At 36.3% G+C, this 27,567-nt stretch overlaps 1 protein-coding gene and 1 long non-coding RNA gene across 20 annotated transcripts in view; one reads left to right on the plus strand and one right to left on the minus strand.

Moving 5' to 3' along the window:
- The window catches only part of NRP1 (neuropilin 1), a 182,440-nt gene that overhangs the window by 41,733 nt on the left and 113,140 nt on the right, over nt 1–27,567 (minus strand). For all 7 annotated transcript variants that reach the window (XM_074193135.1, XM_074193132.1, XM_074193134.1 and 4 more), the window contains 3 exons: nt 14,625–14,780; nt 10,950–11,094; nt 1,681–2,012 (listed from right to left, as the gene is read on the minus strand). In XM_074193135.1, the coding sequence (XP_074049236.1) occupies nt 1,681–2,012; nt 10,950–11,094; nt 14,625–14,780 (633 nt within the window). The remainder of the gene's footprint in view (nt 1–1,680; nt 2,013–10,949; nt 11,095–14,624; nt 14,781–27,567) is intronic.
- LOC141492636 (uncharacterized) overlaps nt 1–27,567 on the plus strand; it is a 94,697-nt gene that overhangs the window by 40,212 nt on the left and 26,918 nt on the right. For 7 of the 13 annotated variants that reach the window (XR_012469995.1, XR_012470003.1, XR_012470005.1 and 4 more), the window contains 2 exons: nt 11,473–11,515; nt 22,354–22,484. This is a non-coding gene — a long non-coding RNA (uncharacterized LOC141492636). Of the gene's footprint in view, nt 1–11,472; nt 11,516–22,353; nt 27,446–27,567 lie in introns of all 13 variants that reach the window. The other 6 variants (XR_012469997.1, XR_012469998.1, XR_012470000.1 and 3 more) reach the window with 3 other exon arrangements.

A 27,567-nucleotide genomic window follows, 5' to 3' on the forward strand; every position in this document is an offset into this window, starting at 1 on the left:
CTCTCCCTCACTCAAATCCAATTCATGTGCTTGTCATAATATTACCTCCCTGATGTCACGGTCTTCTTCAATAATGGACAAACATTATTATTTATTAGATCACAGACATATCTCTATTCAGTTTCAACTTCTCCATCTGCACTATTTACCTTATAGAGTCTTGGTAAGTAGAACATTGTAAATCATACACTAATAACACCTTAATGTATTAAGACTTTTGGGACACCCTGTATTTACCCTGTGTCTGGTCTATTCCTGTATCTTCCTCTTGGAGAGCAGGGAGAGTTTTCCATTTTCCTTTGTATCCCTAGCACTTAGCATGGTGTTTAGCACATGGCATGAACTTAAGAAATGCTTAGTGATTGATTGTTGCCATCATCATCATCATCATCATCATAGGCAGTAAAAAAAAAATGGAAACTTCCTGGATTTTAAAAGTGTTTATACCAAGCAAGTTAATTTATATTAGGGATCCACTAGAAAGGGATGACAATGATGAACATTTATATAACACTTCAAGGTTTAAAAATGTTTTATCTTACAGGTGATAAAATGGAGAATTGAAGTGACTGGCCCAGGGTCACACAACTAGTAAGTGTCTGAGGCCAACTTTGAACTCATTTTTCTGATTCCAGGTCAAGAGTCATGAAAATTACCATCAAGTATTCATTTATTCATTCATCCATTCAATCATTTATTTATCTATTATTTAGTTTATCATATTTTATATTATTTATTACAAGTCAATAATTTTTATTGAAATGTTCCCCAGAAGATAGGTAGTGCTATAGTGAACAGAGTGCTGGGTCTCGAGTCAGGAAGCCCCCAATTCAAACCCAATCTCAAACACTTACTAGTGCTGGTAGGACTCTGGGTAATTCACTTAACCTTGTTTGCCTCTGTTTTCTCTTCTGCAAAATGAACTGGAGAAGGAAATGACAAACTACTCCAGCATCTTTGCCAAGAAAACTCCAAACAGGGTCATGATGAGTAAGACAGGATTGAATGAGAACCCTCACTGGCCTCAGCCCCATCATTACTAAGATGGGACTTCATTGTTAGCACCCCTACTCCCTCCCTCTGCACCCTAGCTTCCAAAGATCAGAAGTAGTTTCTCATTTCACAAAGGATGGAGAGACCTGACTTCAATGGCACCAAAAGTGCCATTATTTCCCTTAAATTCTGTTTGCTTGGGTTTGGCTGATGTCCTTGAATGGAATGCTCTGCTTCCTCTTCTCCACCTCTTAATCCATGACAGTAGGGACAGAAGGAAGGGAGGGAGGTAAGAAAACATGGAACTCAAAATCTTACCAAAAATGTTGAAAACTAGCTTTTATAATTTACATATAATAGTTTATATACATATGTAATATTTAACGCTGATAATACAGATTCAATCTGTAATCAGCTCAAGACCCACCTTCTAATGGGTATGGGGTAGAGAAGAGTCCCACCAGCAGTCAGTGCTACCCTCCATTAGATTAATTTCTATCTGTTTTATATGTATCCTATACCTACTGACAGATGTACATGCTAACTCATCCATCAGATTTGAAGATCCTTGGGATGAGGACCACTTCTCGCTCTTCTAGAAGCTAGCATAGTTTCTGGTTCATAGCAGGTAGCTAATAAGTGCTTGGTGATCAAATGGGTCATTATGCCAATCTTCACCCCTCTTACCTTAGTTTTTCGTTTGCTTTCATCCATGATCATTTTCCAGTCGGAACCGTTGTTACTATAACCGATCTTGAATTTTTTCATGAACACCTTGTTATCTCGGTGCTTCCCTCCCTGAATGATGATGCCTTTCACAATTTTCTCTTCACCCAGGTCTATCTGGAGCCACTCATTTGTGTAGGAGTGAGGGGCGGGTGGCAGTGCCCAACCTGAGCGACTGGTGACAAGGCGTATGTTCTCAGGCATCCAGTTTCTATCACCTTGATTTGAGGCTGTAATTTGTGAATCTGAAATGAGTCCAGAGACCATCCCCAACATTCCAGAGCAAGGATAATCTGTGGGATAAAAGGGAATAATTAGGCAAGTCAAATGATTTTCAGTGTCTGAAGAAGCCTAGGGCTTTAGCAAAAACCTCTACCATTATCTCTTTCAAATTGTAGAAAGTTAAGAGCATGGAACTCCCCACAATCTGGAAAATCCCCATAAAATTTTTTGACCCTCTCTTCACACCAGAGAGGAACTATGAATTTTTTTTTTTCTTTTATGGGGTGTTTATAGGACTATACATATATTTTATGCATTGCTGAGTTTCTAAACTTTTCTGTATCATACACTAGTGTTTGCATGTCATCTGTGACTTCTGCAAAACTTCCCCCAAATTCCCATTTAATTTCTTATGTTGACCCACAATATATTGAAACTATAATGGGGAAAAGTCACAATGTAGAGAAGAAAACTGTAGAATGTTTTGCCTCAAACCAAATCTTCTCACAGAGAACAAACTCCAACATTCCTTTCCCCTTTCATTCTTTCATATTTATACACACAATTCAAAGGTTCAAAGGGACAGTTTATGTCAGTTTGTCCAGTAGCTAGGTATTTTCTCTCAAATACTGGTTTTCAAAGTATGGTTTGGGGATTCCTAGGCATCTGTGTGGGTGACCAGTGCCTATTTATGTTTCTGGCCCAAATTAGTACTTTAGGGTGTTTAAAAGAAAGAGAGCCTGCTCTAAGGGAGAGATGATTGATCTTGGAATGAAGAGGTCCTTGGGTTGAGGTTTTACCTCTGATATATAGACTGAGTGACAATGAACAAGTCACAATCTCTCAGTTTCCCAGGTAAGTCTCATGGGCTATCAATTAGTCAACAAGTGTTTATTAGATATTAGGTAGGGACAGTTAGGTGATATAATAAATAGTACATAGTCAGGAAGTCTCAATTTCCTGAGTTCAAATCTAACCTCAGATACTGACTAGCTATATGACCCTGGGCAAGTCACTTCATCCTGTTTGCCTCAGTTTCCTTATCTGTAAAATCAGCTGGAGAAGGAAATGGCTTAGACTATTCCAATAGTTTCCTGATTGGTTTCCTAGCTACTTGTCTTTCCCCTTTTCAAACCATCCTCTACATAGATGCCAAAATAATCTTCTAAGGTATTTGTCATTTCCTGTTTCCAAAACCTTTGGTGCCTATCACCTCCATTATGGTAAACAGATTCTTCAACTTACAATTAATGACAATGTACTTAATAATAATAATTAACATTTATATAGTGTCTACTATGGGGCAGACATTGTGCTAAGCGCTTTACAAATACTATCTCATTTTATCCTCGAAACAACCCTGGGAGCTAGGTTCTATTATCATCACCCTTTTACAGTTGAAGGACCAGAAGCAAATAGACATTAAATGACTTGTCCAGAGTCACAGGCTATGATCATTGCCTGAAATCAGATTTGGATTCAAGTCTTCCTGGCTCCGGACTGATCTTTCCTACAGTTTTGCTGCTCTCCTTCCCATTTGTTATAATCCGTCCAAATCACCCTACTATATGCTGTTGCTGTTGAGCTTATATTCTCCAAGAAGACAGTAACAAAGAGGGTGATGCTTTGGTATATTGGATTTAAGTGAGGCAGAGCTATGCCACTCAAACTCAACAAGCTACCTCCTATTTGTATATATTCATACAGACCAACTCCCTTGGCTAAAATGTATTTACTTCCCGTATTTCATTCTCAAATTCCTATCTATCATTAATACTCTACTTCAGTGGCACTATAATCCTTCTCTGATTATATTACTCTCTACTTTCTCAATTTATTTTGTATTTGCTTATCCATGTATTATCTTTATATTAACTGTATTATCCCCCTAATGACTTGTAAGCTTCTTAAGGGGAAGGATTGTTTTGTTTTGTTTCTGTATCTTAATACAAAGTCTCGGTTCTAGTAGGGAGAAACTTAAATACTACTTGAATTGATTCTGGTAAAAATAAGAATTCAATACTGAAGTGATCTATGGATCAGATGAATTTGGGGGCGATGAGATGATGGGTGTTTGGAGAGCTGACTCTAACCAGTGATTGTTGTCATTTTAATTGAATCTCACTCTTCAAGACCTTGTTTGATATATTTTTAACAAAGACACTGGAGTGGTTTGGCATTTTTGTCTCCAGGTCACTTCACAGATGAGGGAACTGAGGCAAACAGAATTAAGTGACATGGCCAGGGTCACACAGCCAGTAAGTCACACAGCTTTGAACTCACAGGCTGACTCCAGACCTGGCCCTCTATCCATTGTGCTTTCCCAGTGATTCCAATTCTAACTAGATGTACTTATTCACTCACTGTCTTCTTCACAATCAGTAATCTGCCTCTTCTTCTGACCACAGTACTGAAACTGCTCCCCTGAAGTCACTGATAACCTCCTTCTTGCCTAATACAGTAGACTTTTCTCAGTTTCCATTCTTCTGTGACCTCTCTATCATTCTGTGAAATATTACAGAGTGATCAAGGTTGGAGGCTGGAGGTCTGAATCTGACCTCTGCCTTACTAACTGTGGGTCAGTTATAGGCCATCTCAACCTCTAACAGCTAGGTAGTTTAGGGGATAGAGCACCAAGATTTAGGTCAGGAAGACTCATCTTTGCAAGTCTGAATCTAGCCTCAAACACTTAATAGCTGTGGGACATTTCACCCTCTTGCCTCAGTTTTCTCCTCTGTAAAATGAGCTGGAGAAGGAAATAATAAACCACTCTAGCATCTTTGCCACAAAGAATCAGAAATAAAAGAATGCCAACACAACTAGGATATCTCCAGACCTGGATAATCTGCCTCTTGATGTGGCTCAGACTTCATGTTCTTTGTCACCATTAGCTTCCCTTTCCAATTATCAAATTTATTTGAATTCCACATAACTGAACCATATTGTAAGGTACTATGCTTGGTAAACAAAAATGAAATAAGCTGCAGTTCCTGCTCTCAAGGACCTTCCATTCTAAGAGGAAGAAGGGATTCTATGACTCTGATGCCAAGAATGAAATGTGGGATCTAATTTCCATTCTTGGCATCAGATTCTGCTGGCCTCTCAAGCTTGAAACCTTAGCATCATCCCTGGTTTCTGACTCCTCCTTTATCCCTCATATTCATTCTTTTTCATCAAGTCTTGTCTTTTCTTCCTTCAGGTTCCATTTTCTCCAAGAAACCCTTTCCAACAACTCAAGCCCACACTGATCCTTCACTTCCCTTGCCTTCCATTTCACTCAGCACCTTACTGTAGGATTGGGACTTATTTTTTCTCAGATTGGTTTATGTGTATAGGATTATTGCCTCCTCAGCTAAATTGTAAGCTCCTTAAAGAATCATGTCTTTATCCTTCTTTGCGAATCCGTCAACACGTACTACAATAGTCGACCAAGTTGATACTTAATAAGTATTGATTGATTCACTGACAATTCTCTCAAAATTATATCCACTGGATGGTCTCTTTTGGTCAAATCTGTACCTGGGAAAGATAACAAGATCACTGCATCTATAAAATAGGGTTAACAATAGTTATTCTGTCTGTCTCATAGGGTTGTTGAGATTCAAGCAGTTTACAAGGCTTAAAGCTCTATGAAAACATGTTATGGTTTTTAAAATAGAATCATAATTCTTTTTATATCAATTTCTTAATTCTTTCCTTAGAGAATATCAACAAAACCAAAATTATAATCTTTTTCCCCCTAAGTAAATTGCATGCATTCAACATGCACCCTGACTAGACTCAGGTTACCAGACAACCAAGAATTCTTAGATATTATCAGAATTAGTTACAATTAAATTCAAGTACAACCAAAGACAGCTGTCATTTCCTCAGTTGAAACCTTATTTTAAGATTTAATTTTCTTTATAATTTAGTAATAAATATTTGTGCCTTTAGGCTAGGATTTGGAACCCAAGACTAAACCTGATGAAGATTTAAATAAATAAGTGCATACATAAGTAAACGAATGAATAAATAAATAAACTGAAGTACATTCATCACCAAATGAACATAAAACAACAGTGTTAAAAATAGAAGGTACATTTTTGACCAATGTGGTCACACCTGCTTGATTCAAAAATCAGCCTTCTACAATGGCAGTGTTTAACTGGTAATGGGGATCAGATGTTGCCATTTGGAGAAAAAAAGTAATTAACTTGAACAGTGTAAGGAGAGCAGAGTTTCAAACCAGACTTATGCCCTTTCACTAATGCAGTTTACATGTCCATGTAGCTAATGGTGAAGTCTCTGCTCAGACCACAGATCCATAGCCTATAGCCAAACTGTTATCTATTTTGCTTATGCATCTCCTTTCAAAAATATCTAAGAGACCTTGAAGCTATCCCTTTAACAAAAACTATTTGGCTCATTTTTATACCATAACCGTGAGCCAATTTACATTTGTAATTCAAGATTGGACCCAGTTGAACACATTCTTTGATAATACAAAGAATCATCTCAGAAAGGAATGGTTGCCAAGTAAAATTTACCATGTATAGTATTCCAGTGATCATTGGGATTATCATAACTCATCACAAGTCTTTGTCCCCACTCAAACTGTGAGATGGATGATGTAGACATCATTCCTCCATTTAATAGATGAAGAAATTGAAAATGAGAGAGGTTGCCGGATCTTGTGATAAGAGTTACAGGATCGTGTGTTAAGACATCCTTGATTTTTAGGAATGTGGAAACTCAGACCAAGAGATTGACACCCATCCATTCACAATCATGCAGGGAGGGGGTGTATGGAAGCTGACACTTGAATCCAGAACTTCTAATGATTCTAAGACATACAAAGACAAGTAGTTGAGAGGGGATGATTCTATGACTTCTTAAATTCTTTTCAATTCAAAATAGTAAACTCTTCAGTTATTTTTTTTATAAAGGCAATTCCACATGACAAAATGCCTTCTATCAATGAAGATATGGAATTGTTAAGCAATTTATAGTCTCAGAGAATTGTTGAATATTGATGAAATGACTTGCACAGGGTTAACACATATGAATTGGAGGCAGAATTTGAACTCTGGTCTTTCAAAGTTGGAGGCTGACTCTATTTGTTATACCATACTGCCCCTTTCTATCTCTATGTCCTTCTATCCCCTGTCTCTGTCAGTGTCTATTTCTATCTCTCTTTCTTTCAGCATTGTTAGGGGATAAGTGTTTTAATAATGTCTCTCAGTAAATAGAGAATGAGAAGATTTTAACAGGTCCAACTGGAGATCATAATTTACTTTTAATCTTTTAAAGGCCCTTCAAGATATTGTAGTGTCTGAGGGAAAGCAACAATTAACATAAACCTTAGACGCTTGAGAATTCTAATAGGAATTTTAGTCAAATATTGCTAAAACTTTTGGTAAATACACTATCTGATAAAGTTATGTCTTTGCATGCCCTCTAAGACTAAATTATTTCCTTTCAATGTAATTCCCTAGAGTTCTATATTTGTCATACATCAATAAGTAAATAAATAATAAATTGGCAAGCATTTCTAAAATTATTTGCCAGGTGTCTGTGAAACAACAGTGTTAAAAATAGAAGTTACATTTTTACATTTTTGGCCACTGTGGTTGCACCTGCTTGACTTAAAACTAGTCTTTACAATGGCAATGTTAGCTGATAATGGGGACCAGATGTTGTCACTTGGAGGACCCTCACCTCCACTAGTAATTAACTGGAACAGGTGATCCTGATGACATAATATTTTATAAACTATCATTTACATAGAATGAGATGAATTGTTTTAGTGTTAGATGCGAGGGAGTCCAAGATCCTTATTTGGGGGTTGAAGAAATTGAGATTCTGAGTAACTAGACTATAATCACTTGTATATAGTTGTAAGGAATAGACTAGAAAACAGGAATCTTTCCATCTAGTCCAATGCTCTTTCTTCTTTATTAGACTCTCCCTCTCCTCCCCACTTCTTGCTCCCTCCCTCCTTCCTTCTCTCCTTTCTTCCTTTCCTCCTTCCTTTCTTTCATCTTTTATTCCTTCCTAACTCTTTCCTTTCTTCCTTCATCTCTCCCTTCTTTCCTCCCTACATTTCTTTCCCTTCCTCCTTCCTTCTTTCCCCTCCCTTTCTTTCTCTTTCTCTCTCCTTTCCCTCCCTCTCTCCCTTTCTTCCTTCTTTCTCTTCTTCCCTTCCTCCTCTTCTCTTTCCCTCATTCCTTTCTCTCTCTTTCACTTTCAGAGAACTTAAATACCAAACAAAACTATCTCAAGGAGAGAATCAATAAGTATGGAAAGAAACAAAGTGACTATACTATAAACAAGTATAATTTCCTCAGTTATAGCTTAACATAATTATTTATTTCATAGAAAATGGTTGAGTTATTTCCTATTTATTTCAGCGAATCTAGCAATGTCAATATTTTTCTTTTTTGAAATGTTGATTTTAAAAAGTACATGTATAAATATATATATATGTATATGTATGTATATAACAGGATTGGAATTTGAAGTAATTAAACATATTTTCCTCGACAATATGCATATAAAATGATAAATGTTTTTCAAATTTTTCGGATCTTCTGCCCTTAAAAATAAATACCTTAATGCAGATGATATTTAAGATGCCTTCCTGTTCTGCTATTTTCTATATGATCTTCACCTACTTGAGATCAGAGATCCTAAGTAAATCCTTCAAAGAATCTGAATAATAATGCACAAAAAAAAAGTCTTGGTTGGAGTTGGGAAGCTGGGGAAACTTCCTATGGTCCAGAAGTTGGAAAGTATGAATTTGCTTCACGTAAGGAATGTTTTCTAGGTATGCCTCATTCCTTGCCCTCTTCAGAAGAGGTTATGAAGCTATTCCCTTAGACTCTATAGCCTATGTTTCTAGGAAGAGTCAATTAACTAGATTCATGGCTTACATTGCCACAGTTCCCACCCATTTCTCAACAATTTGCACCATGGTTTCTGGATACTATCATTTTCTTTTTTTTTAGGTCAGTTTTGTTAGACTGATGGATATGAGGTCAGAGAAGAGGATGAGACACTGGTCTCTCTTCCAAGGTTACCAATGATACCTTAAATTGTTAAGTACAATATTGTTTTTTTTTCTTAGTCCCCAGGCAATTTAACCTTTCTGCAGGTTTTTACACTGTTTAAAAACTTTGGTCTCTGTGACTCTGTTCTGTTTCTCTTCCTACCCTCTCAACTGCTTCTCCTCATTCTCTTTTGCTGGATCATCAAGCTTCTGTTCCTTAATCAAGGAAGCATCCTAAGGTTCTGCCTTAACCATTATCCTAATAATCACTCAGGTTTGAAATATCAAATTTTGAAGACTTAGAATTAGGAAGACCTGAGATCAAATATGATGTCAGACACTTATTGGTTGTTTGACTCTGGATAAGTCATTTCACCTCTTTCTGCCTTAGTTTCTTCATCTCTAAATGGGAAAAAAGTAGTACCACCTCCCAGGGTTATTGTGAGGATCATATGAAACAATATTTGTAAGGCACTTTGCAAACCTTAAAATAAATGATAGCTATCTCAGAGTTAACTTTTGACTCTTTAATTCTACTCTTTACCATTTCTCTTCCCAGCTTTTAACCTAAACTTTGCTAAGTTTTGTTCCACATCCTTCTCCATCAGCATGTTCCACATCATTCTCATTTTCTCAACTAACATGGCTTTTACTAACCACCCCAGTCCTTCATCACATCTCACTTGGAATGTTGTAATATTGCTTTTCATTGGTTTCCCTGATTCTAATCTCTTCCTTCTCCAATTCATCAGTTAAACAGTTGTAAAATTAACATTACTAAAACACATGTTTGATCATATCACTTTCCTTCTCAGAAATCTCCATTGACTTCCTGTTGCCTCCAGCATCCTTTAGTCTGTCAGTTAAAATCCTACCCAATCTGGCTCTCATCCACCCTTCTAAACACATGTCATAGAACTCTGGTCTGCTGGTCTCTGGTCTTTGATATATTACAGCTCATCTCTCACCTCTGTGCCACTGTACAGGCTATGTTCCCCTATCTGGAATGTACTCCCACCTCCTATCTACCTCTTAGAATCCCTGGCTTCTTTCAAAACTTAAGTAGGGTGTTTTCTCCTACTTCAAATTTTTCCTTTGCCCTTCCAGTTTCTGATAGCATCTCTTCCTCAGATTAGATGGCATTTTTTGTTTTATGTTTACTTTCCCTCAAAAGAACATAGATCCCTTAATTTAAGTGACTTTTTCCTGTCTTTGTAGCCTCAACACCTAACTCAGTGGTTTACACATAGAAAGTACATGGGGCAGCTAGGTGTCACAAAAGTTAGAACATCAGAGAGCCTGGTATTAGGAAGAACTGAGTTCAAATCAAATCAAATAATGTTTGAGGTTATTAGTTGTGTGATACTGGGCAAGTTACTTAACATCTGTTTGCCTTAGCTTTCTCATCTGCAAAATGGGGGTAATAACACTATTCACCTATTATGACTGTTATAAGGATCAAATATCTTTAAAATACTTACAGTGTTAGAAACATAATTAGAACTATATAAATGTATCTTCCCTTCCCTTCTTTCCCCACCATTTAAAAAACATATTGGTTGAAGTAAATTGAAAAGAAATTATTTGCTATTCCTTATATAGGGATATGCTAATTTGTTGTGGTTACTTTTATGAAGTGATTTGAAATAAAATATATTTTTATATTGGGGAACTCGTTTAACCTCAAGAAATCTGTGACTTAACAGACTTTGCAAAGCTAAACCATATAGTTCTAGTACTTAGATTTGGAAGGGATCTGAAAGATCTAGTGTAATCCTTTGATTTTTTAGGTGAAGAAACTGAGGCTCAGAGATGTTAATTTTCTAGATTCTAGACCATGTAGTAGCTGAAGAGTTAACATAATATGATCTTCAGAAGAAACAATTTAATGACATAATTATAAAATAAACATAGACTTACTTTCTCCCCCAAATTCAAATTTTCCCAAATGGAAAACATTACCAATAATTGAGCATACCTGTTATTTTGCAGCCATAAACCTCAAATCTCATTGAAATACCAGTTTCCCAAGTTACTGGCTTGATTCGGACAAAACGGGTTATAAAGGGCTTGGGGAAAACTCCATATACAACATCTGTGGGGTTGGTGTTCCCCTGGAAGATCTATGTAAAGAAAGAGAAGGACTCTGTAAGATGTTATGGATTTTTAGGTTAAAAAAAAAAAAGATTTTTTCAGAAAGCCATTTACAATCCCAGCATTTTTTTTCCAATAAAGAATGAGGCAACTTCAATAACTTGCTGTGTCTTTTCTGCAAAAGTTCAGAAATAACCCATGTCTAACACAGTATATTATGATAATCATCTATTTGCCTTTTTATGGGTCTGGAAGAAGCCAAGACTAGAGAAAGAAAAGCATTGTTGCAAAAATAACTTTTGGTAAAGGATATATGTTATTTAAGTGAAACTATTAGCTTTGCCATAAGTGCCTACAGAATGTTATGGGAATTCTCCATGGGAATTCATACTATTTTATTTTCCCAGATATAAAAAGAAGAGAAGTCTCCCTTTGATCCACCAGTCAGAGGTAAAGGCATCATACTGCTTAGAATTTCGTGTTGCTGCTAGCCTCATTTATTATACATAGGCAAAATGGCAACATAATACATTGGAGAGTGATAAGCTGAGAGTCACAGGACAATATCTTATACCATGTATTAGAAGAAGTTCCAAATGGATATATACAACCTAAATATTAAATGTCACATAACAAAACAATTTGAAGAGAATGGAGAAATATCTCAAACAACTATGGCTAGGTGGAAAATTCTTAACTAAATAATAAATTTATTTTTAAATTGAGGAAGAATAGATAAATTCTGTATTTCATTCAGAAAATTGAAAAGCCTTTCAATAAACAAAATCAGTACATCTGGAATGAGAAGAAAAGCAATTAACTGGGAAAATTTTCATAGAAAATAACTTATTTTTAAAATAAATAGGAAATTGATACAAATATATTAGAATGAAAGTCATTCCTAATGGGTCAATGATTCAAAGAATATAAACAAGCAGTTTTGAAAAGAAAACATGCTATCAGTAAATATGCAAAAAATTATTTTCCAACTCACTGATAATAAAAGAAAGGCAAATTAAAGCAACTTTACATTTTCTTCTCCCCCCCCCCATAGATTGGAAAAGATGACAAAAAATGAACATACTGAAAAAATATTGGAAGGGTAGTGGAAATGCAGACTATTAATAATGTATAGCTGTTGGAGTTGTGTATTAGTTCAATTATTTTGGAAAGCAGGTACATTTTTTAAAAAGTCATTAAACTAATATCTGTGTGTATGTATATATATATATATATATATATATATATATATATATATATATATCCTTTGACTCAGTGGTACAAAAGTATTCATAGTGACTTTTTTTTGGGAATAGCAACGAACTAGAAGGAAAATGGATGCTGTAGCCTTGAGTAGCAGCACCATCACTCAGTGTACAGATAGGACCATCCCTCAGCTTTCTCCATACAGCTTTGCAGGTAGACTAGGATTTCCCTAGAGTTTTCCTTCTTAGATCCAAGAGCATCAGTCTCTTATTTTCATCAGGCTCATTTCCCTCCCTGGACTCTTGATTTTAGGGTCTTTTGCATCAATAAAAGATAGTAAAAAATTTGAGAAGTATGTTATCCAGATCCTTCTCAGGAGACAACTTGATATAAAAATTTATTATAGCTCATGAGAGTCTTTCAGTTTCTGTCCCACTTCCAAGACATCACTGAGAAGCTATCTGTGAATGAATCTTTTTGTGTAATAAGGAGTTGTGACAGTTATAGCTTAAAAGAGCTGAAAGAAGTATCATGTATAATCTGTACATGTACAAGGGCAAACTCTTCTAAGCATAGGAACTTGGACTTAGGGCTGGAATGAATCTTGGAAGTTTTCAAATCCAACCTTTTCATTGTAGAGTTAAGGAAATTGAATCCTAGAGTGGCTAGTCACTTGTCCTATGTCACAAAGAGTCAGTATTTCAACTCAAGGTTTTCTGACTTCATATCCATTCTCTTTCTATTTGCCAGAAACAAATCAGTTTATGAGAGGGTTAAAGATAAAGGTCACTCTGTCCTTTCTTCTGGTTTCAGGAAAATTTGAACTCTTTGGTTCATTCATTTATGTCATGGAAACATAAAAAGGATCAACCAAAATTTGATTATTGCAATAGACTATGCTCAACTCTATCTGAGGCTATAGTGAGAATGAAAAGGAGAGTAGACATGAGAGGGATTTTACCAGAGGTGCTAAACAGAACAAAGGGTCCAAAGAGGGACATATGGAATAAGTTCAGACTTAGTGTATCTCAACTATGTGCTTCACCACTATCACTATTCTGTTGTCTCTTGTACCTCTGAAATCCTTTACCTTGAGCAACCCCATTAAAATGGACCTAGTTCCATGTGAGCACCCATTCAAATATACCCCAAAAGTCAACTCATTTTACTTTGGGGAAGGAAGATAATCAAGGAGGAATGGGAAGGAAGGGAATAAGAATTTCCATGTACCCCATTAAACTCTGAAATTACAAACATAAGTTAAAGATAATTTAAAGAAAAAGACATTTTGAGTCAAATAGCACAAAATTTATGAATAGAATTGTGTTTTAAAGACAAAACCTGAGCTCAATAGCATAAGTATTGTTCTCTTCCTCCCTTCAGTTTTTGTCTTTTCTTTGTGTATCTTCTTCACTGGTTATATCTTTTTATTTTGTATTGTAGTATAAAAAAGTTTTTTTTAAGCCATTAATAGCTTTTATAGCACAGGATTGTTCTGATGATCAGATGAGATAACATGTCAAGTGCTTAGAAAATCTCAAAGAACTATATAAATTCCAGCTATTATTATTATTGCTATATTATGCCCACTCCTTACATATTCATGATTTCATAATACCTAGATTTGAGTTTCTGTATTTCTCTTCTACTGGTGATTTATTCTGTCCCCAAGGACAAACTCTTAATTCTTGGCAATCAATAAGTATGAGTTCCCAGAAATCTTTGGATTAGTAAATCAAGGCAAGCATAATTTCAAGTAAGCTGCTTACCCTAGAACATTTTCCAAGTCCAATTGAATTAGTGCAGAGGGCCCAAGAGACCTAGCAAGATCCTGCCTCCATGGTTGGAAGCACTAAAGGGATAGCATGTAAATTCTACACAGACTGGATGAATGACCCTCATTTCTTTTAGATCTCATGAGAAGCAGTCAAAGACTATGAATTGACTTGCAAGCTTCACTAGCTAGATAAAGTTTTCTTGAAAGTTATTTAGTTATTGAGGAGGGAGAAATAATAAAAAATAATGAAGGAAAAAGTATGCTTCTCAAGGTTCAAAGGAAACATTATTTATCTCATATCCAATCCATGTCTCCATGGGATATTTAAAGTGACTCAAGTGTGATACTTAATCTAGCTAGTATTGACTTTTCTTGGAAGAATGAATAATTTCCATTTGGTTTCTGAAACTAGGAAAGTGAGACATGTTGGTCCGGCTTAAGTTTCCTGTACTTTTCATTTCAAATCAATTAAAAGAATAAACTAAGTCTACAAAAAAAAGAAACTAGGTGCACACTGACCACTCAATTAAAACTAAACAAAACCAAATCAGTTAAAGGAAGAGAAGTCAAACTTACAATTGGTTTGTTCCCTTCTTTTATGGTGATCCAGTCTTCACCATTGGAACTAATATCCACTCGGTAAGTCTTGACATAGTACTCTTTCTTGGTTTCTTTTGATATGGCTCCTTGTGTCCCAATGGCAGAGACGAAACGAAGAAGGCCTAGGTCAACCTGTGGCAGAAAGAAAACATAGACTATTTCAACATATTATGATCAATACACACAGTGATTCATAAATTATATTCATAAATCATATTAACTATAATGAGCCATAGTCTTTGAGGCAGGAGTTTAGTCAACTATGATGAGGACTTCTAGATCTACAGGACTACAAGCCCTATGAGGACAGGATGACTCTCAACACTTTAAATATTCCTTTGCATTTATAAGATCATAAGTTTCAATATGAAAGAGGGATAATCATTGTGAAGTACTAATTAGTAGAGCCTGTAATATATTTACATATATATTATTTATTATTATTCTACTAACCTCATTTTACAGATGATGTATAGAGATCTTAAGAAACAGCTACAGTCACACAATCAGAATGCACTCATTAATTTTTTTAAATTGATCATCCTTCAATCTATAAGCATTAAGTATCTATTGTGTCTGAGTCAGGCAAGGGCAAAATGAAGCAGTCCTTGCCATCTAGAATCTTATATTCTGATTTATTAATCTAAAGCTTTCTGGAAACTCATACTCATACATTGCCAAGAATTAAGAGACAATGTATGTAAAGATAGATACAAAATGGATTCAAGTTGATGGGGGGGGGTACTACTAATTACTGGGGAGACTTCGTCCCAGATAAAATCACACCTTCCCATAGGAGATCTTTTCTACTCTAGTCTAGTGGCTTCTCTGTGTTGATTATTTCCAATTTATCCTATCTATGTCATTTGTAAAAGTTGTTTGCATGTTGACTCTCCCATTAGATTGTAAGTTCCATGAGAAGAACTGCTTTTTTCCCCTTTATTTGTATCCCCTTTGCTTGACACAGTGCTTTACAGACAGTGGGTCCCTAATAAATTTTTATCCACCAATGGAGAATGCCACACTGGAGTAGTAAGAGATCTCCAAATTCTACCTGAGGCATAGTCTCAGTTTTATAAAATCTTCCCTATTGGATGTTGGAACCAAGATGGCAGGGGGGGAAAAAGGGCAGGGATTCACCTAAATAACATATCAAAATAGATTCTAGAGGAGTAAAATCCCTCAAAAAGATGGAGTGAAACAATTCTCAAGTCCAAGAAAACTTAGAATGTTGACAGGAAAGGTCTGTTGCTCCCTGGGTGAGAGAGGAGCGCAGGCCGGCAAAGTGTTCACCAGTTTTGGTCGTGCCCCATCAAACCAGAAGCAGGCTTTGTGGATGACTGAATTAGCACTGGCAGGGGTGCACTGGCAGTTTCTGGAGCTCTCAGCCCACAACCTATAAGAGGGTCTGACAGCTAGTCAGAAGGAAATTACCAGGGTCCCTTTACTGGCACATACTTGGATTGGAGTTGCCTGGGTCACAGGCCCTGGATAAAGAGGAAATACTAGCACACCACAGCATGCCAATCCAGGGTGCAGGGACCCCTGTTCACAGTTATAGGACCTAAAAGAGTGTTTGTGATCACTCACATATCAGAGCACAGGAAAATAGTAAACACAGCTTTCCTTGCATCATACCACTAAGAAGAACCAAAACCCAGAATTATCTCTTAAAATCTTTCCTCTAATTCCATTTCTGTATGTGTCTCTGAGAGACAATGGCTGGGCAGTGGCAGGTGATTCTGACCAGGGACGAGGGGAAGAGAAGCCTCTGGTCAGTTCTACAAAGAGGAATACATGGTTCCTGGTGCAGAGGGGAGAATGGAGCTGAAAGCCTTATAAATATATTATGAATGCCTTACAAATATAATTACATTTTCTGAGTGTCTCAAAGTACATTTCAGACATCACTTTATTATAATTCATTTTACAAATGAGAAAACTAAAAGAGAGTGGTTCAGTACCTTGCCCTGGGTCATATAATGGACATTGGTTTGGCTGGAATGGAATAGAGGATTTATTTGACCCAATTATTCTCTGTCATTAGGCAGTTTGCTTTATTTCAAAAATAAGGTGCCAGATAAAGAAATAGTAAGGATTTGGAAAGGGTGAAGAAGCAGGGGTGTAGATTTGTACTTGGGAGTGAGGTGGGGTATAAAGTAAAAACAGTTATCAGAGCTTCTGCTCATTTCCTCCATCTTTCTCCTTTTTATCTTAACCTACTCAGCTAAGACATCAAAGTGTAAAAATTGCCTAGCTGGTTGAGTTTTCAGGTAGTTTCAGATAGTTTAGTGATACTTTTAGTAAGTGTAAGTGGTCTTGTCCTTTGTTGTTGTTGTTTTGTTTTGTTTCAGTTTTTTTATTTATTTTGGATTTTGCAAGACAATGGAATTAAGTGATTTGTCCAAAGTCTTATACTTTTCTTGCGTGGATACATCTCGAACCTGAGTTTTGGATTAGTTCTAAGATCTCTCTATAGATTATACTCAGTGATCCATTAATTGAATACATGTCAGTAGTAACATTTCACCCCAAGAGTCTGATCATTAGTCCTAAAATGATGACATCTTTGTTGGGTTCCAAGGCTTGCAAAACACTGAACATACATTTTATCATTTGAGTCTTGCAACTATGCATTAGTAGATAATAGGTATTATTATATCTAAGTAAATATTATTCTCATTCCACAGAAGAGCAGACTCAAGATCCCAGAAATCCAAAGATGTGCCTACAGTCACAGCTAGTTAAGTCATTTGCCATTTTCTGAGTGCCTCCTCAGATTTTGATTTAAAAATACCATTTCTAGTCTTAAGAAATAGGAATATTTGTAGTTAGCATTTAAGAACACTTTAAAGTTTGCAAAGTGTTTTATAAATTTTATCTCATTTCATCCTCACAACTATCCAGTGAGGTAGATACTATTATTCTTCCCATTTCATAGCTGAGGAAACTGAGGCAGAAGTAATTTAGGAGATTTGTCCAGGGTCAGGAAGTTATCTATGGCTCATTTGAATTCAGATCTTTAAGACTGCAAGTTTAGTGCTCTACCCATTGCTCCACTTGGTTGTCTTAATCTTATAGTAAATCAATCAGTAGGCTGCTGCAAATAAGGAAGTTTAGTTTTTTTAAAGTAATAAATCTGCTTTTTTTTATTTTAAATGCTTTCCATTTATTTCCACACTCAATCAGTTACAGAAACTTTAAAGAAATGAAATCCAGATTTCTGGTAAATATTTTTTAAAGGGCAAAAAAACCTTAATTAAATATCAAAACCAGTTACAATGTATAGAATATTACAATAATACATTTACTATTGAGGAAAAACTAGAATGCCATTTTCCTTAAGAAGGAACTTCCCTTCTGAATCTTGGTTTTTGGCCATGTAGTATAACATCCCAATTCAAAGGGCTTCAGTTAACCCTTCTAGTTCCTATAGACCAGGAGATCTTAACTTGGAGCCCATGAACTTGTTTGTAAAAATATTTTGATAACTATGTTCCACATAATTGGTTTCCTTTGCAATCTTATCTATTTTGGGCACTTAAAAATAGTATTCTCCAAGAAGATTCTGGAAAGCATCAGAATAAGGCGGGAAATTATCTGGCTCTCCCAAATTCTCCCACAAATAAAGGGTGGCAGAAATAATTAAAAATCAGGGTAAAGCAGTTGGTTAGCAGGAGACAATTTGAGCAGAAGGTAGGAAAGAACTGATTTTCTTGGGTGGTGGTCTGGTCTTATTGAAGGACAGATACCTCAAGTAGAAACCACTGAATCAACAAGCAACAAGTTCTGGAAGCATCTTTGTTGGCCAAAGTCTCAGCTTCAGGAACGTATACCCTAAGGACAGTGTGGAGGTCAAAGTGCTGTATGCACTGACTAGACATGATACCAGGCTGAGGAGGAGTGAGCTTATGAATGACTGTAGTGACAGAGGACTGGACCTTGTTGGCTGTTGTCACTTTTTGGAGAGTAGAGTCCCTGGTTTTGGTTCCAAGTCAGAGGAGTGAGTTAAAGCTCATAGCCAAGGGAGGGACTATAGAGACTTTGTGGTGATAGCATTGTTAGGGGCATTGATCATGGTTTAGGGTTGGAAAGAAGTACCTGACCACCAGGCACTCACCTCAGATAGAGCTCAGAAAACAACAGTACAAAAAAACCTGAAGCCTGAGACATTATTTCCCATACTTCAGGACCAGAACTCGACTCAACACAAATTTAACAACCAAGAAATAAACTACTAAAGAACAAAACCTACAAAATAGTAAGCAAAAGAGAAAGATTATAGACAATTACTGAGGTGAGTAGGGAATAAGAGGGCAAAGGGATAAAATAAGGGAGGTACTCTTAGACAGGTGGGTAGACAGGAAGGTAGAGAGGATAGAAAAGGTGTGGATTAAGGAAGCAGTGGTTAGAAATAATTTAGACATCTGAGGAGGGATAGGGTATAAAAAAAGAGGGAGAGAGAGCAACGGTGAGGAAAAATAGGATGGAGGGGAATTAGAATGGAATGAACTCATCCATCCATAAAATGGAAATGGATAGCAATTGGATTAAAAACCAGAATCTGCCAATATGTTGCTAACAAGAAACACACTTAAAAATGAGAGATACACATAGAGTAAAAATAAAAGGCTGGAGGAGGATGCAGAAACTGATACCAAAAACAAATTATGATCTTAGACAAAATTAAAACTAAAATAGATTTAATAAAAAGACTGGGAAACTACATTATGATAAAAGGCACCATAGATGATATAGGGATATCAGTACTAAACAAATATAGTACCAAAAAGCCAAATTTTTAAAGAAAAAGCTAAATGAATTACTGGTAGAAATTGGGGGCAAAATAATAGTGGGGGACTTCAACCTTCCTCTCTAAGAGCTAGATAAATTTTAAAAAATAATATTTTGAGAAGAGCTCCACGGATTTCACCAGATTGACAAAGCAGTTTATGCCATAAATAAAGAGTGAAAACCCCTACTCTAGGCCATAAATACTGGAAATATTTCCATTTTATGCAATATCTTGGAAATAAAGAATGAGCTGTTCAAGTGCTACTTTTCTTTTTTTCCTGGAGGTCCTTGAAATAGTTAAAATAGCCAAATGTAAGCAGCTCTCTCCTAAAATGAATTAACTGCTATTTGGGGCAAACTGATTTCCATTTCAATATCCATGTCACATACAAGTTGTTTTGAAGTTATTAAGTACATGAGTTTCTCCTCATTGAGAAAGGATGGGTCTCTTTTTCAATAGGAGACTTTATGTCCCTCTAGATATTTTAAAGATGTAAAATGTCTGTTTCCTACATTTGCTCCAGCAAGTTTAATATACAATTTATCTCTTAGGAGACTCACAATAAACTTTAGAGCCTGGACTGAGCAAAATGAAAATGATAGGAAGATAAACTAGTTATTTACTGTGGCAAGTAACAAACATTAATTCATCCAACAAATATTTATTAAGGGCCAAGTTAGGGACAAAGCAATTGCTGAGTGCTTGAAAGTTAGGAATTTTAGGACGAAATTGAACCTGACCTTTTGTATATCTAGGGATAATTTTTGACAAACTAAAATTCTTACAAGAAAGCTTAATTCTCCTCCTCACTTGACCCTTTTCCCACAAATCTTTTCTCTCACCATCCCCCTCCACTCCACAGACCAAGCAATTATCTCCTGGGAAAGTCCTAGATATTAGAATTTTAATTATTTTGGACGAAGAAGCACTTGGTTGTTGGTATCCAGTAGTCAAAGTAATAGATGTAAAAAGACCCAAACATTAAGGTCCTGCAAGCACACGCTTAAATCTGTGCTTCTAAAGAACATTATGTGTATGAATTAAGTCAACAACAACAATAAATGATAAGTAATCATTAAGTGTAATTGTAACTCCTCTTCAAAATTTCAATCTTTCTTGGTGTACTCAAAGACTAGCTTCACTGATAAGCTACCCAATTTCTATTTACCACGTTGGGATCCTTAACTTAATTTTCCTTTTAACCTTACTGCTACATGGTTCAGTAATGACGAAGGACAGACATACAGAAATGATTAGGGAGGGGCACTGAACTGTTGCATGAACTATTAGCTAGTAATTAGAGTATCACCACCACCATGCCAAATGTACAGTAGAGGAAAATTTCTAAGTAGTCATAGCTTGAAGTTCTTTCTGAGCATTCTAGTTCTAGTTTATGAATTTACTAAAGTAAAGAGAGAAGAAAGTAAACTTTCATTTTCAAAAGTGTTGTGTCATTGGTGTCACTTTTTGTCAAAATTCCTCTACTTCCAGAAGGGTTTATACCTGAATTGTTTTTTTTTTTAGATTTTTTTCAAGGCAATGGGGTTAAGTGGCTTGCCCAAGGCCCCACGGCTAGGTAATTATTAAGTGTCTGAGGTCGGATTTGAACCCAGGTACTCCTGACTCCAAGGCTGGTGCTCTATTCACTGAGCTACCTAGCTGCCCCTCTGAATTGTTTTTTAAATAAATTTTTATTACTATCCTGTGTTTTATTGGTATCATCATTTAAGTTTCTTGATGTATCTTTCCTCCATCCTGGACAGCCATCTCATGAAAGAAAGAATTTTTTTTAAAAGAAAAAAGAGGAAAAATCAGCAAAAACAACCAATTAAATGGGAAAAAGAATTGGCAATATATGCAATGTTTCACATATGTAGATTTCCCACTGCTGTACAGGGAGTGGGAGGATGTGTCTTTACATATGTATTTATTGGGGTCATGCTTCTTCTTTGTAATATTTATGCTTGAATAATGGTGATGAGATGCAAAGCCCCATCCATGCTTTCTTACAGCTCCAATACTTGTGTATTAAGAATAGCTAGCATTTATATAGAACTTTAAATTTTGCAAGATACCATAGATGCTATTTCATTTAATCTATTATTTAAACCATCCAAAAACTCTCTTTTGATGTGATATCCCAGAGGGGAGTTGACTTTGGAGATCTCTATTGGCTAAGGACAAGCTGGAGCAGGGGCTAGTGAACTGGAAAAGCTTTGAGTACTGGGTTAGAGAAGAATTGCAGATATTTGCTCTTGAGGATTATTCCCTACTACTTTCAGAGGAAGTTGCTAGTAGAAGGTTGGTAACCATGTGAAAAAAAAATTTGGTTCAAGGTTGTATACTTCAGTTAAGGAAATATATAACTCAAACTATGGATCTTTTGAAATATTGAAAAAGTATTGTCATAAGTATCACAAAGAACATAATTTTTCACTACTATCATGCTAGTTAATAGATTGCTAAATCCCTAGATCATCTGGCTGTCTTTATGCCAAAATAGCCAGTATTTAAATAAATCAATTTGGTTCAACTATTCATCAGTCAATCAATTAATTAACTATAGAATTATAACTAAATGAGCCTATATTAAACATGGCTTCACAGTCCTTGTTCTCATGGAACTCCAATTCTAACAGGGAAGATCATTGGCATATTGGGAAGGATAGCAGCTGGGAAGGGTAAAGGGATAGTCCAGGAAAGTTTGAAAAATTACCCCATGTTCCTCCTTCCTTTCAGACAATGACAAAAATTGAGCAACCCATCTTATCTAAACCCAATCAGTCTTTCTTTAGTTACAATTTCCCCATTATAAAGGAATATCATTATTTTACAGCTGCTTTATTTTTAATTTTAAAAAATGGTGGTGATTTCACATTTGGGTTTGATGTACTTCTGTTTTGCATTAAGGCTTATAGTGACGGGATGTGGTGATGAGAGGCGGGACACGCGGAACTGAACATCAAATGCATTCACTAAAATTATTGGATGTTTCACTCTTGTGTGTGTGACAAACATAAACATCTGGTACTTATCTGATGGTATGTAAACTATTTTTCTGAAGTTTATCAAAATCCTATTGCATTCTGGTGGCCATTCAGTGAAGGAGCTTATATTGTCAACATTGCTGACCAAACAAGGTGAGTGGCTCCCAATACCAGTATTGAATAGTGTTTGGAAGATGGAATCATTGTCAGTATTCTATCATCACTGTAATCAACAGAAGTTGAATAGCCCTTCGTGGACAGTATACAAAAAATGGGGAAATCCCAAGCATCTCATTTTGGATGTGGAAGAAACATTGTCCTATTAAAAGAAAACAGCTGTTCTTGCAGGGCTACTTGTAGCAATTCCAAGGAAGGCTGTAGTGGTACCACCGGCTGTCTGAACCCCACGGACTTGCTTTTTGTCGTAAGATGCCTTTTCATATACAATAAAAATGTACTTTATTACTATGGCATTGTCTTAGTAATGACAGTAAATGCATTCCCGAGATAAAGAGAAACAAGGAGAGGCACACACATTTTACTTGGAATCACTTCAGGACAAAGAAACACATTTAGCATTGTATAGTAAATCATATAGCAAATCTTTGCAAACTGGTGGTTAAACACCAGCATGCAGCCTGCGAGCCGTGAAATGAATATCATTGCTTCCTATAATAATACATAACTAGCTATTGGTCATGTCAGAATGGAGAAAGCCTGATTTCCAAAATGAAAATCTGTCTTGCTCAATAAAATACTGCCCATTGAGCTTGCATTGGCAAGGGAGCAGTTACCAGTTTTTAACACCCCTGCTTCAGATTCTGTCCGGCAAGCCTGAGAAAATAAAGGACAAAGGGCTGGAGACTGATTAAAAACAGGAAGATTGTCTGTGTGTGTGTGTGTGTGTGTGTGTGTGTGTGTGTGTGTGTGTGTGTGTGTGTGTGTGTAGAGAATCTCTTGTGACTCCAAAGACTGCTTAATTCATCACTTGACTCCACAGCCCAAAGTAAATATTTTTAGGCAATTGTCTCATTTCCTTAGATAAACCACATGTTTTCTGATAAAGACTACCTTTGAGAATTTTTGCTATTCTGGGATCTCATACCCTGATTTGCAACATCTGAGCACTGTGGGTTGTTTTTTTTTCCTTTTCTTGAGCACTGTCTCCTTTTAACATTGTCAGATAATGACCCCCACCCCACCTTCAGTTTTAGTGCCCATAATTCACTTTCTCTTTAAATATTTCACCAACCTGTTACCCTATCGTTCTGATGAGTTGTTCATTCTTTACTTTGTTGTCAAGATGTCCATTCTGATTTCCTTGGCAAATGATAATGAACTCTAGTAACCAGGCCTCACCCTCTCTCTCCTCTCCACCCAGCATGGAAATGAGGGATTTCAGTATTGTCCTGAATTGAATATATCATAATTACTGTAATCATGTGTAAGTTTTTTGGTTTTAAACTATATTGTCTCCAAGAGAAGGAAAACTCTATAAATGTTTTAGGTTTGTTGTTGAAAAACAAAATGATGTTCATAGTTCATTGGGGAAAATAAAAACAATGGAGTGTTAGATAGAGTGTTGGAATTGGAATCAACAAGAACTGAGTTCAATTTCTGTCTCAAGGAGCGGCTAGGTGGCATAGTGGATAAAGCACCAGCCTTCGAGTCAGAAGTACCTGGGTTCAAATCCAGTCTCAGACACTTAATAATTACCTAGCTGTGTGGCCTTGGGCAAGCCACCTAACCCCATTTACCTTGCAAAAAAAAACAACTAAAAAAAAGAAAAAAGTCTATCTCAGACATTTACTATTTATATGAAATTTAAATAACTTTTCTGTGCTTGTGAGCTGCCTCATCTGTAAAATAGTGAGGTTTGAGTCTAAGAAATCTCTTTGTCTCCAATATATGAAGCTAAAAGTATCTTTTTTTTAAGTCTGGGTCATTGAAAAAATCACTGAAGAACAAGAAAAAAAAATCAGATCTCATTGATTGTCTTATAATCTTAACTCCATGAACTGGATACTTTGCCCCAGTTAGACAAATGCAAATCTTTGCTGACATGGAACAAATCATTGGTTGTAAGAAAGTCTTGGCTAATGCAGAGCCAATCCCAAGTGATTGAAAAGATAAATTTTCCTATAGAGAAGGCTGAAATGACATTTTTGAATAACATTTGGGCTTTAATATGAGGACCTCAATTCATGAGGAAAAGAAACCTTGTTGACTGTCACTGTGCTAAACTCAGAGAGAGAAAGAGTAAAGAAAATAAAAGTCCCCCAAAAGAAGACCCCTTGTCTTCTTGACAGATAAAAGGAGATAATCCTTGTGTGGGCTGGGCTACATCTGGATTCATAGCACATTCTCTCACTTTTATGGTAATTTTTTTTGCATAAATCAGAAACGACTAATTAAAAAAGAAATATTTAATTCTGACATGTTCTTTGAACTGGTGTTCCATCTGGTTCTGTTTGAATAGTAAAATCTGCTGTAGTTGTTAAAATTGGCAAGCAGTACACTGGCAAAAAGAAACAAAAGGGACTCAGGGCAGCAGGTTAATACACTAGCATTTCAACTTGAGACATTTCCAGAATTCAGCTACTCAAATCACTCCAATATGGAAGCCATAAAGATCAAATGTGAAAGAGAAGAATGCTGTTACTGGGGTGGAGACATACTACCACTGGTCCCCATTAGTTCAGTGTGATATTTATAGCAGTAAGCTTTGAAAGGACTTGGGTTTGAAGGTAGTGTATGGGGGAACGACAACAACACCCTGAAATATGTTCAATGAAGTGCATTCAAGGCAAATACAATAGTGAAAAGAGTCTTCAAATATTCAATTCACTCCCCTACCTGAAGGGTTTCTTTCCAACCCCACCCCCTTCCATATTTCTGGGAGTGATATAATTATAGAAAAAAATCAGACAAATGCTCTATTCTCATTCATCTCTTCCTTAATAAACCTATAAAACCTGAACACCAAGATACAATAAATTCTGATAACAAAAAAGGTAGAAAATGGAATAGTATGGGGGGTTTCTATGGACTCTAGAATCTAAGTAATCAGCGACAGAGGCAATTTGAAACCTCTATGCTGCATTGATTAAATCCCTGTGCTTTAGAAAAGATTGTTTTACATCTTCAAGAACTATAACTACTCATAAAATATTTTCCCCCTTAACATGAAATCCTTTGCTTCAATACTATATTAACTTGCAGATGGTTATACCTAAGGTATGTGTAATAGTCTGGTCAAAATGGAGATATTTGAATAGTTCTTTTTTTTGACTAAGATACTTAGAAGTCCTCACTGAGCAATAAATGATTCAGGAACTTAATACTTTTAATTAACATTTTTTGAATACTTATTTGCAATTTACATTTAATTTTAAATCTGAGCTTAATCCTCTCATCTGGAAAGAGGACAAGTATTCTGAACAGACCGAATATAACCCCTGCAAGCTTGATTAAGAATTTGTTTAACTGAAAAAACTCCATAGCAGCAATTGCCAAGCTGCTGTGTCTCTTAAGAGAAGAAAATAATTATACCATGGTTTTTAAGAAATTTAACAAGCTTCAAATACATATAAATGTGAAGCAAGCCTTCAAAGTCTCCTAGTCAAATGCTTTATGTGAAAGTCCTGGTTTGTTTCTTCCTTGATAATGGCCTTGTCCTATTACTCTGGGTGCAGTCCTAACAAGAGTCTCCTTTTATGCATAACCCCTATTAAAAGCAAAGTGTGTTCTGCACTCAGAACTAAAGGGAAAAACAACACACCAATAGTGGCCAATTATAGGTAAGGAGGCCTTGTAAACATCACAGGGACATATGGAACAGACACAGCTGCTTACTGAGATATGATTTTAAGCATCCAGGCAAGCCAAGTCAATTGGATATACTGAAGCAGTTTGTATATGTGAGTCTGACTCTTGTTGCCTGGCTTTGTCAAAGGCAAAGAAAGTAGCAACAAGCAGAAGTGATCATTCATTCAAGAAAAATGTCTTGAGTGCCTGTTCTTTGCAAGGCATTGTGAGGAAGATAAATCCAATTGAATAAACCATGATCTTTGCTCAGAATGACCTTGCAGTTTATTGTGGGATATAATACAGTAGAAGGAGCATTGGATGTCATTTGCCTTTAGGCTCTGCAGCTTACCATCTAGGTGACCACGGTGGGCAAATCACTTAACTGCCCTCATCTAAAATGAGAGAGAGAGACTAAATGGTCTTTAATGTTCCTTCAAGCTTGCAATCTATAATTCTATGATTTAACTGACTGAATGTGGGCAAAGGAGACATGGTAAACCAAAAGGATTGTAGCTTTCAAGAATGGGGGACTTGGAGAAAGAGGTGCCAATAAAAATATTAGGGAAGAGAGGAGGAACTAGTTTGGAGGGTGAAGACTTTCTGGAGATAGAGATTTAGAGATTCATGAAAGTTGAAGTCATGATAGCTGATGAGACTTCCAAGGGAGAGAGTATAGGAGAGAAGGAGGAAGAGGGTGGAGCCTTGGGGAAAAGGTCTACATTTTAGGGGCTCTTGTTCCTGAAACCCCCCAAAGAGTATTTTGCTAATCACATTTTGCTTCTTATCTTGCTTTTATCTGACTTGCCTAAATCTATATAACGCCCCCCTCTGTTATATAGTTCCTGAGAGATAGTGGATAGACAGCTGACCTTATAGCCAGGAAGGTCTTTGTTAAAGTCCCTCCCCTGACTTACTGACTAGACCCTGGGCAAACCCACTTGACCTCTTAGTGTCTGGAAAACTTTCTGAGAAAAAATTACAGTGTGCTTTCTACAGTGTGGGAATCTGCTATATGTTCCAGGTCTTATCTTTAATCTCAGAAAGAGCTAAGCAAATCTCTGTATTTTTTTCAGATGGAAGAAATCTAGGTACAGAGGGGTTAATAATTGACCGGGCCTTTCTCATTCTCTTCACTAAATGGCAATAATGTCTGCTGTTCTGAGTTCTTAGAACAGGAGGTTCAAATGAGATAATGGATATAAAAGGTATAAAGTACCATTCAAATAGAAAACAGTCAAATGTGACCTCAAACTTTGCTAAGTCATTTGAGTAATTTTGGCCAGGGTTAGTTCTGCCTGTGTTACTCAGATTGTGGCTATTATGGAGT

Source organism: Macrotis lagotis, chromosome 7 (assembly GCF_037893015.1).
Source record: "Macrotis lagotis isolate mMagLag1 chromosome 7, bilby.v1.9.chrom.fasta, whole genome shotgun sequence".
Taxonomy (NCBI): Eukaryota; Metazoa; Chordata; class Mammalia; order Peramelemorphia; family Peramelidae; genus Macrotis; species Macrotis lagotis.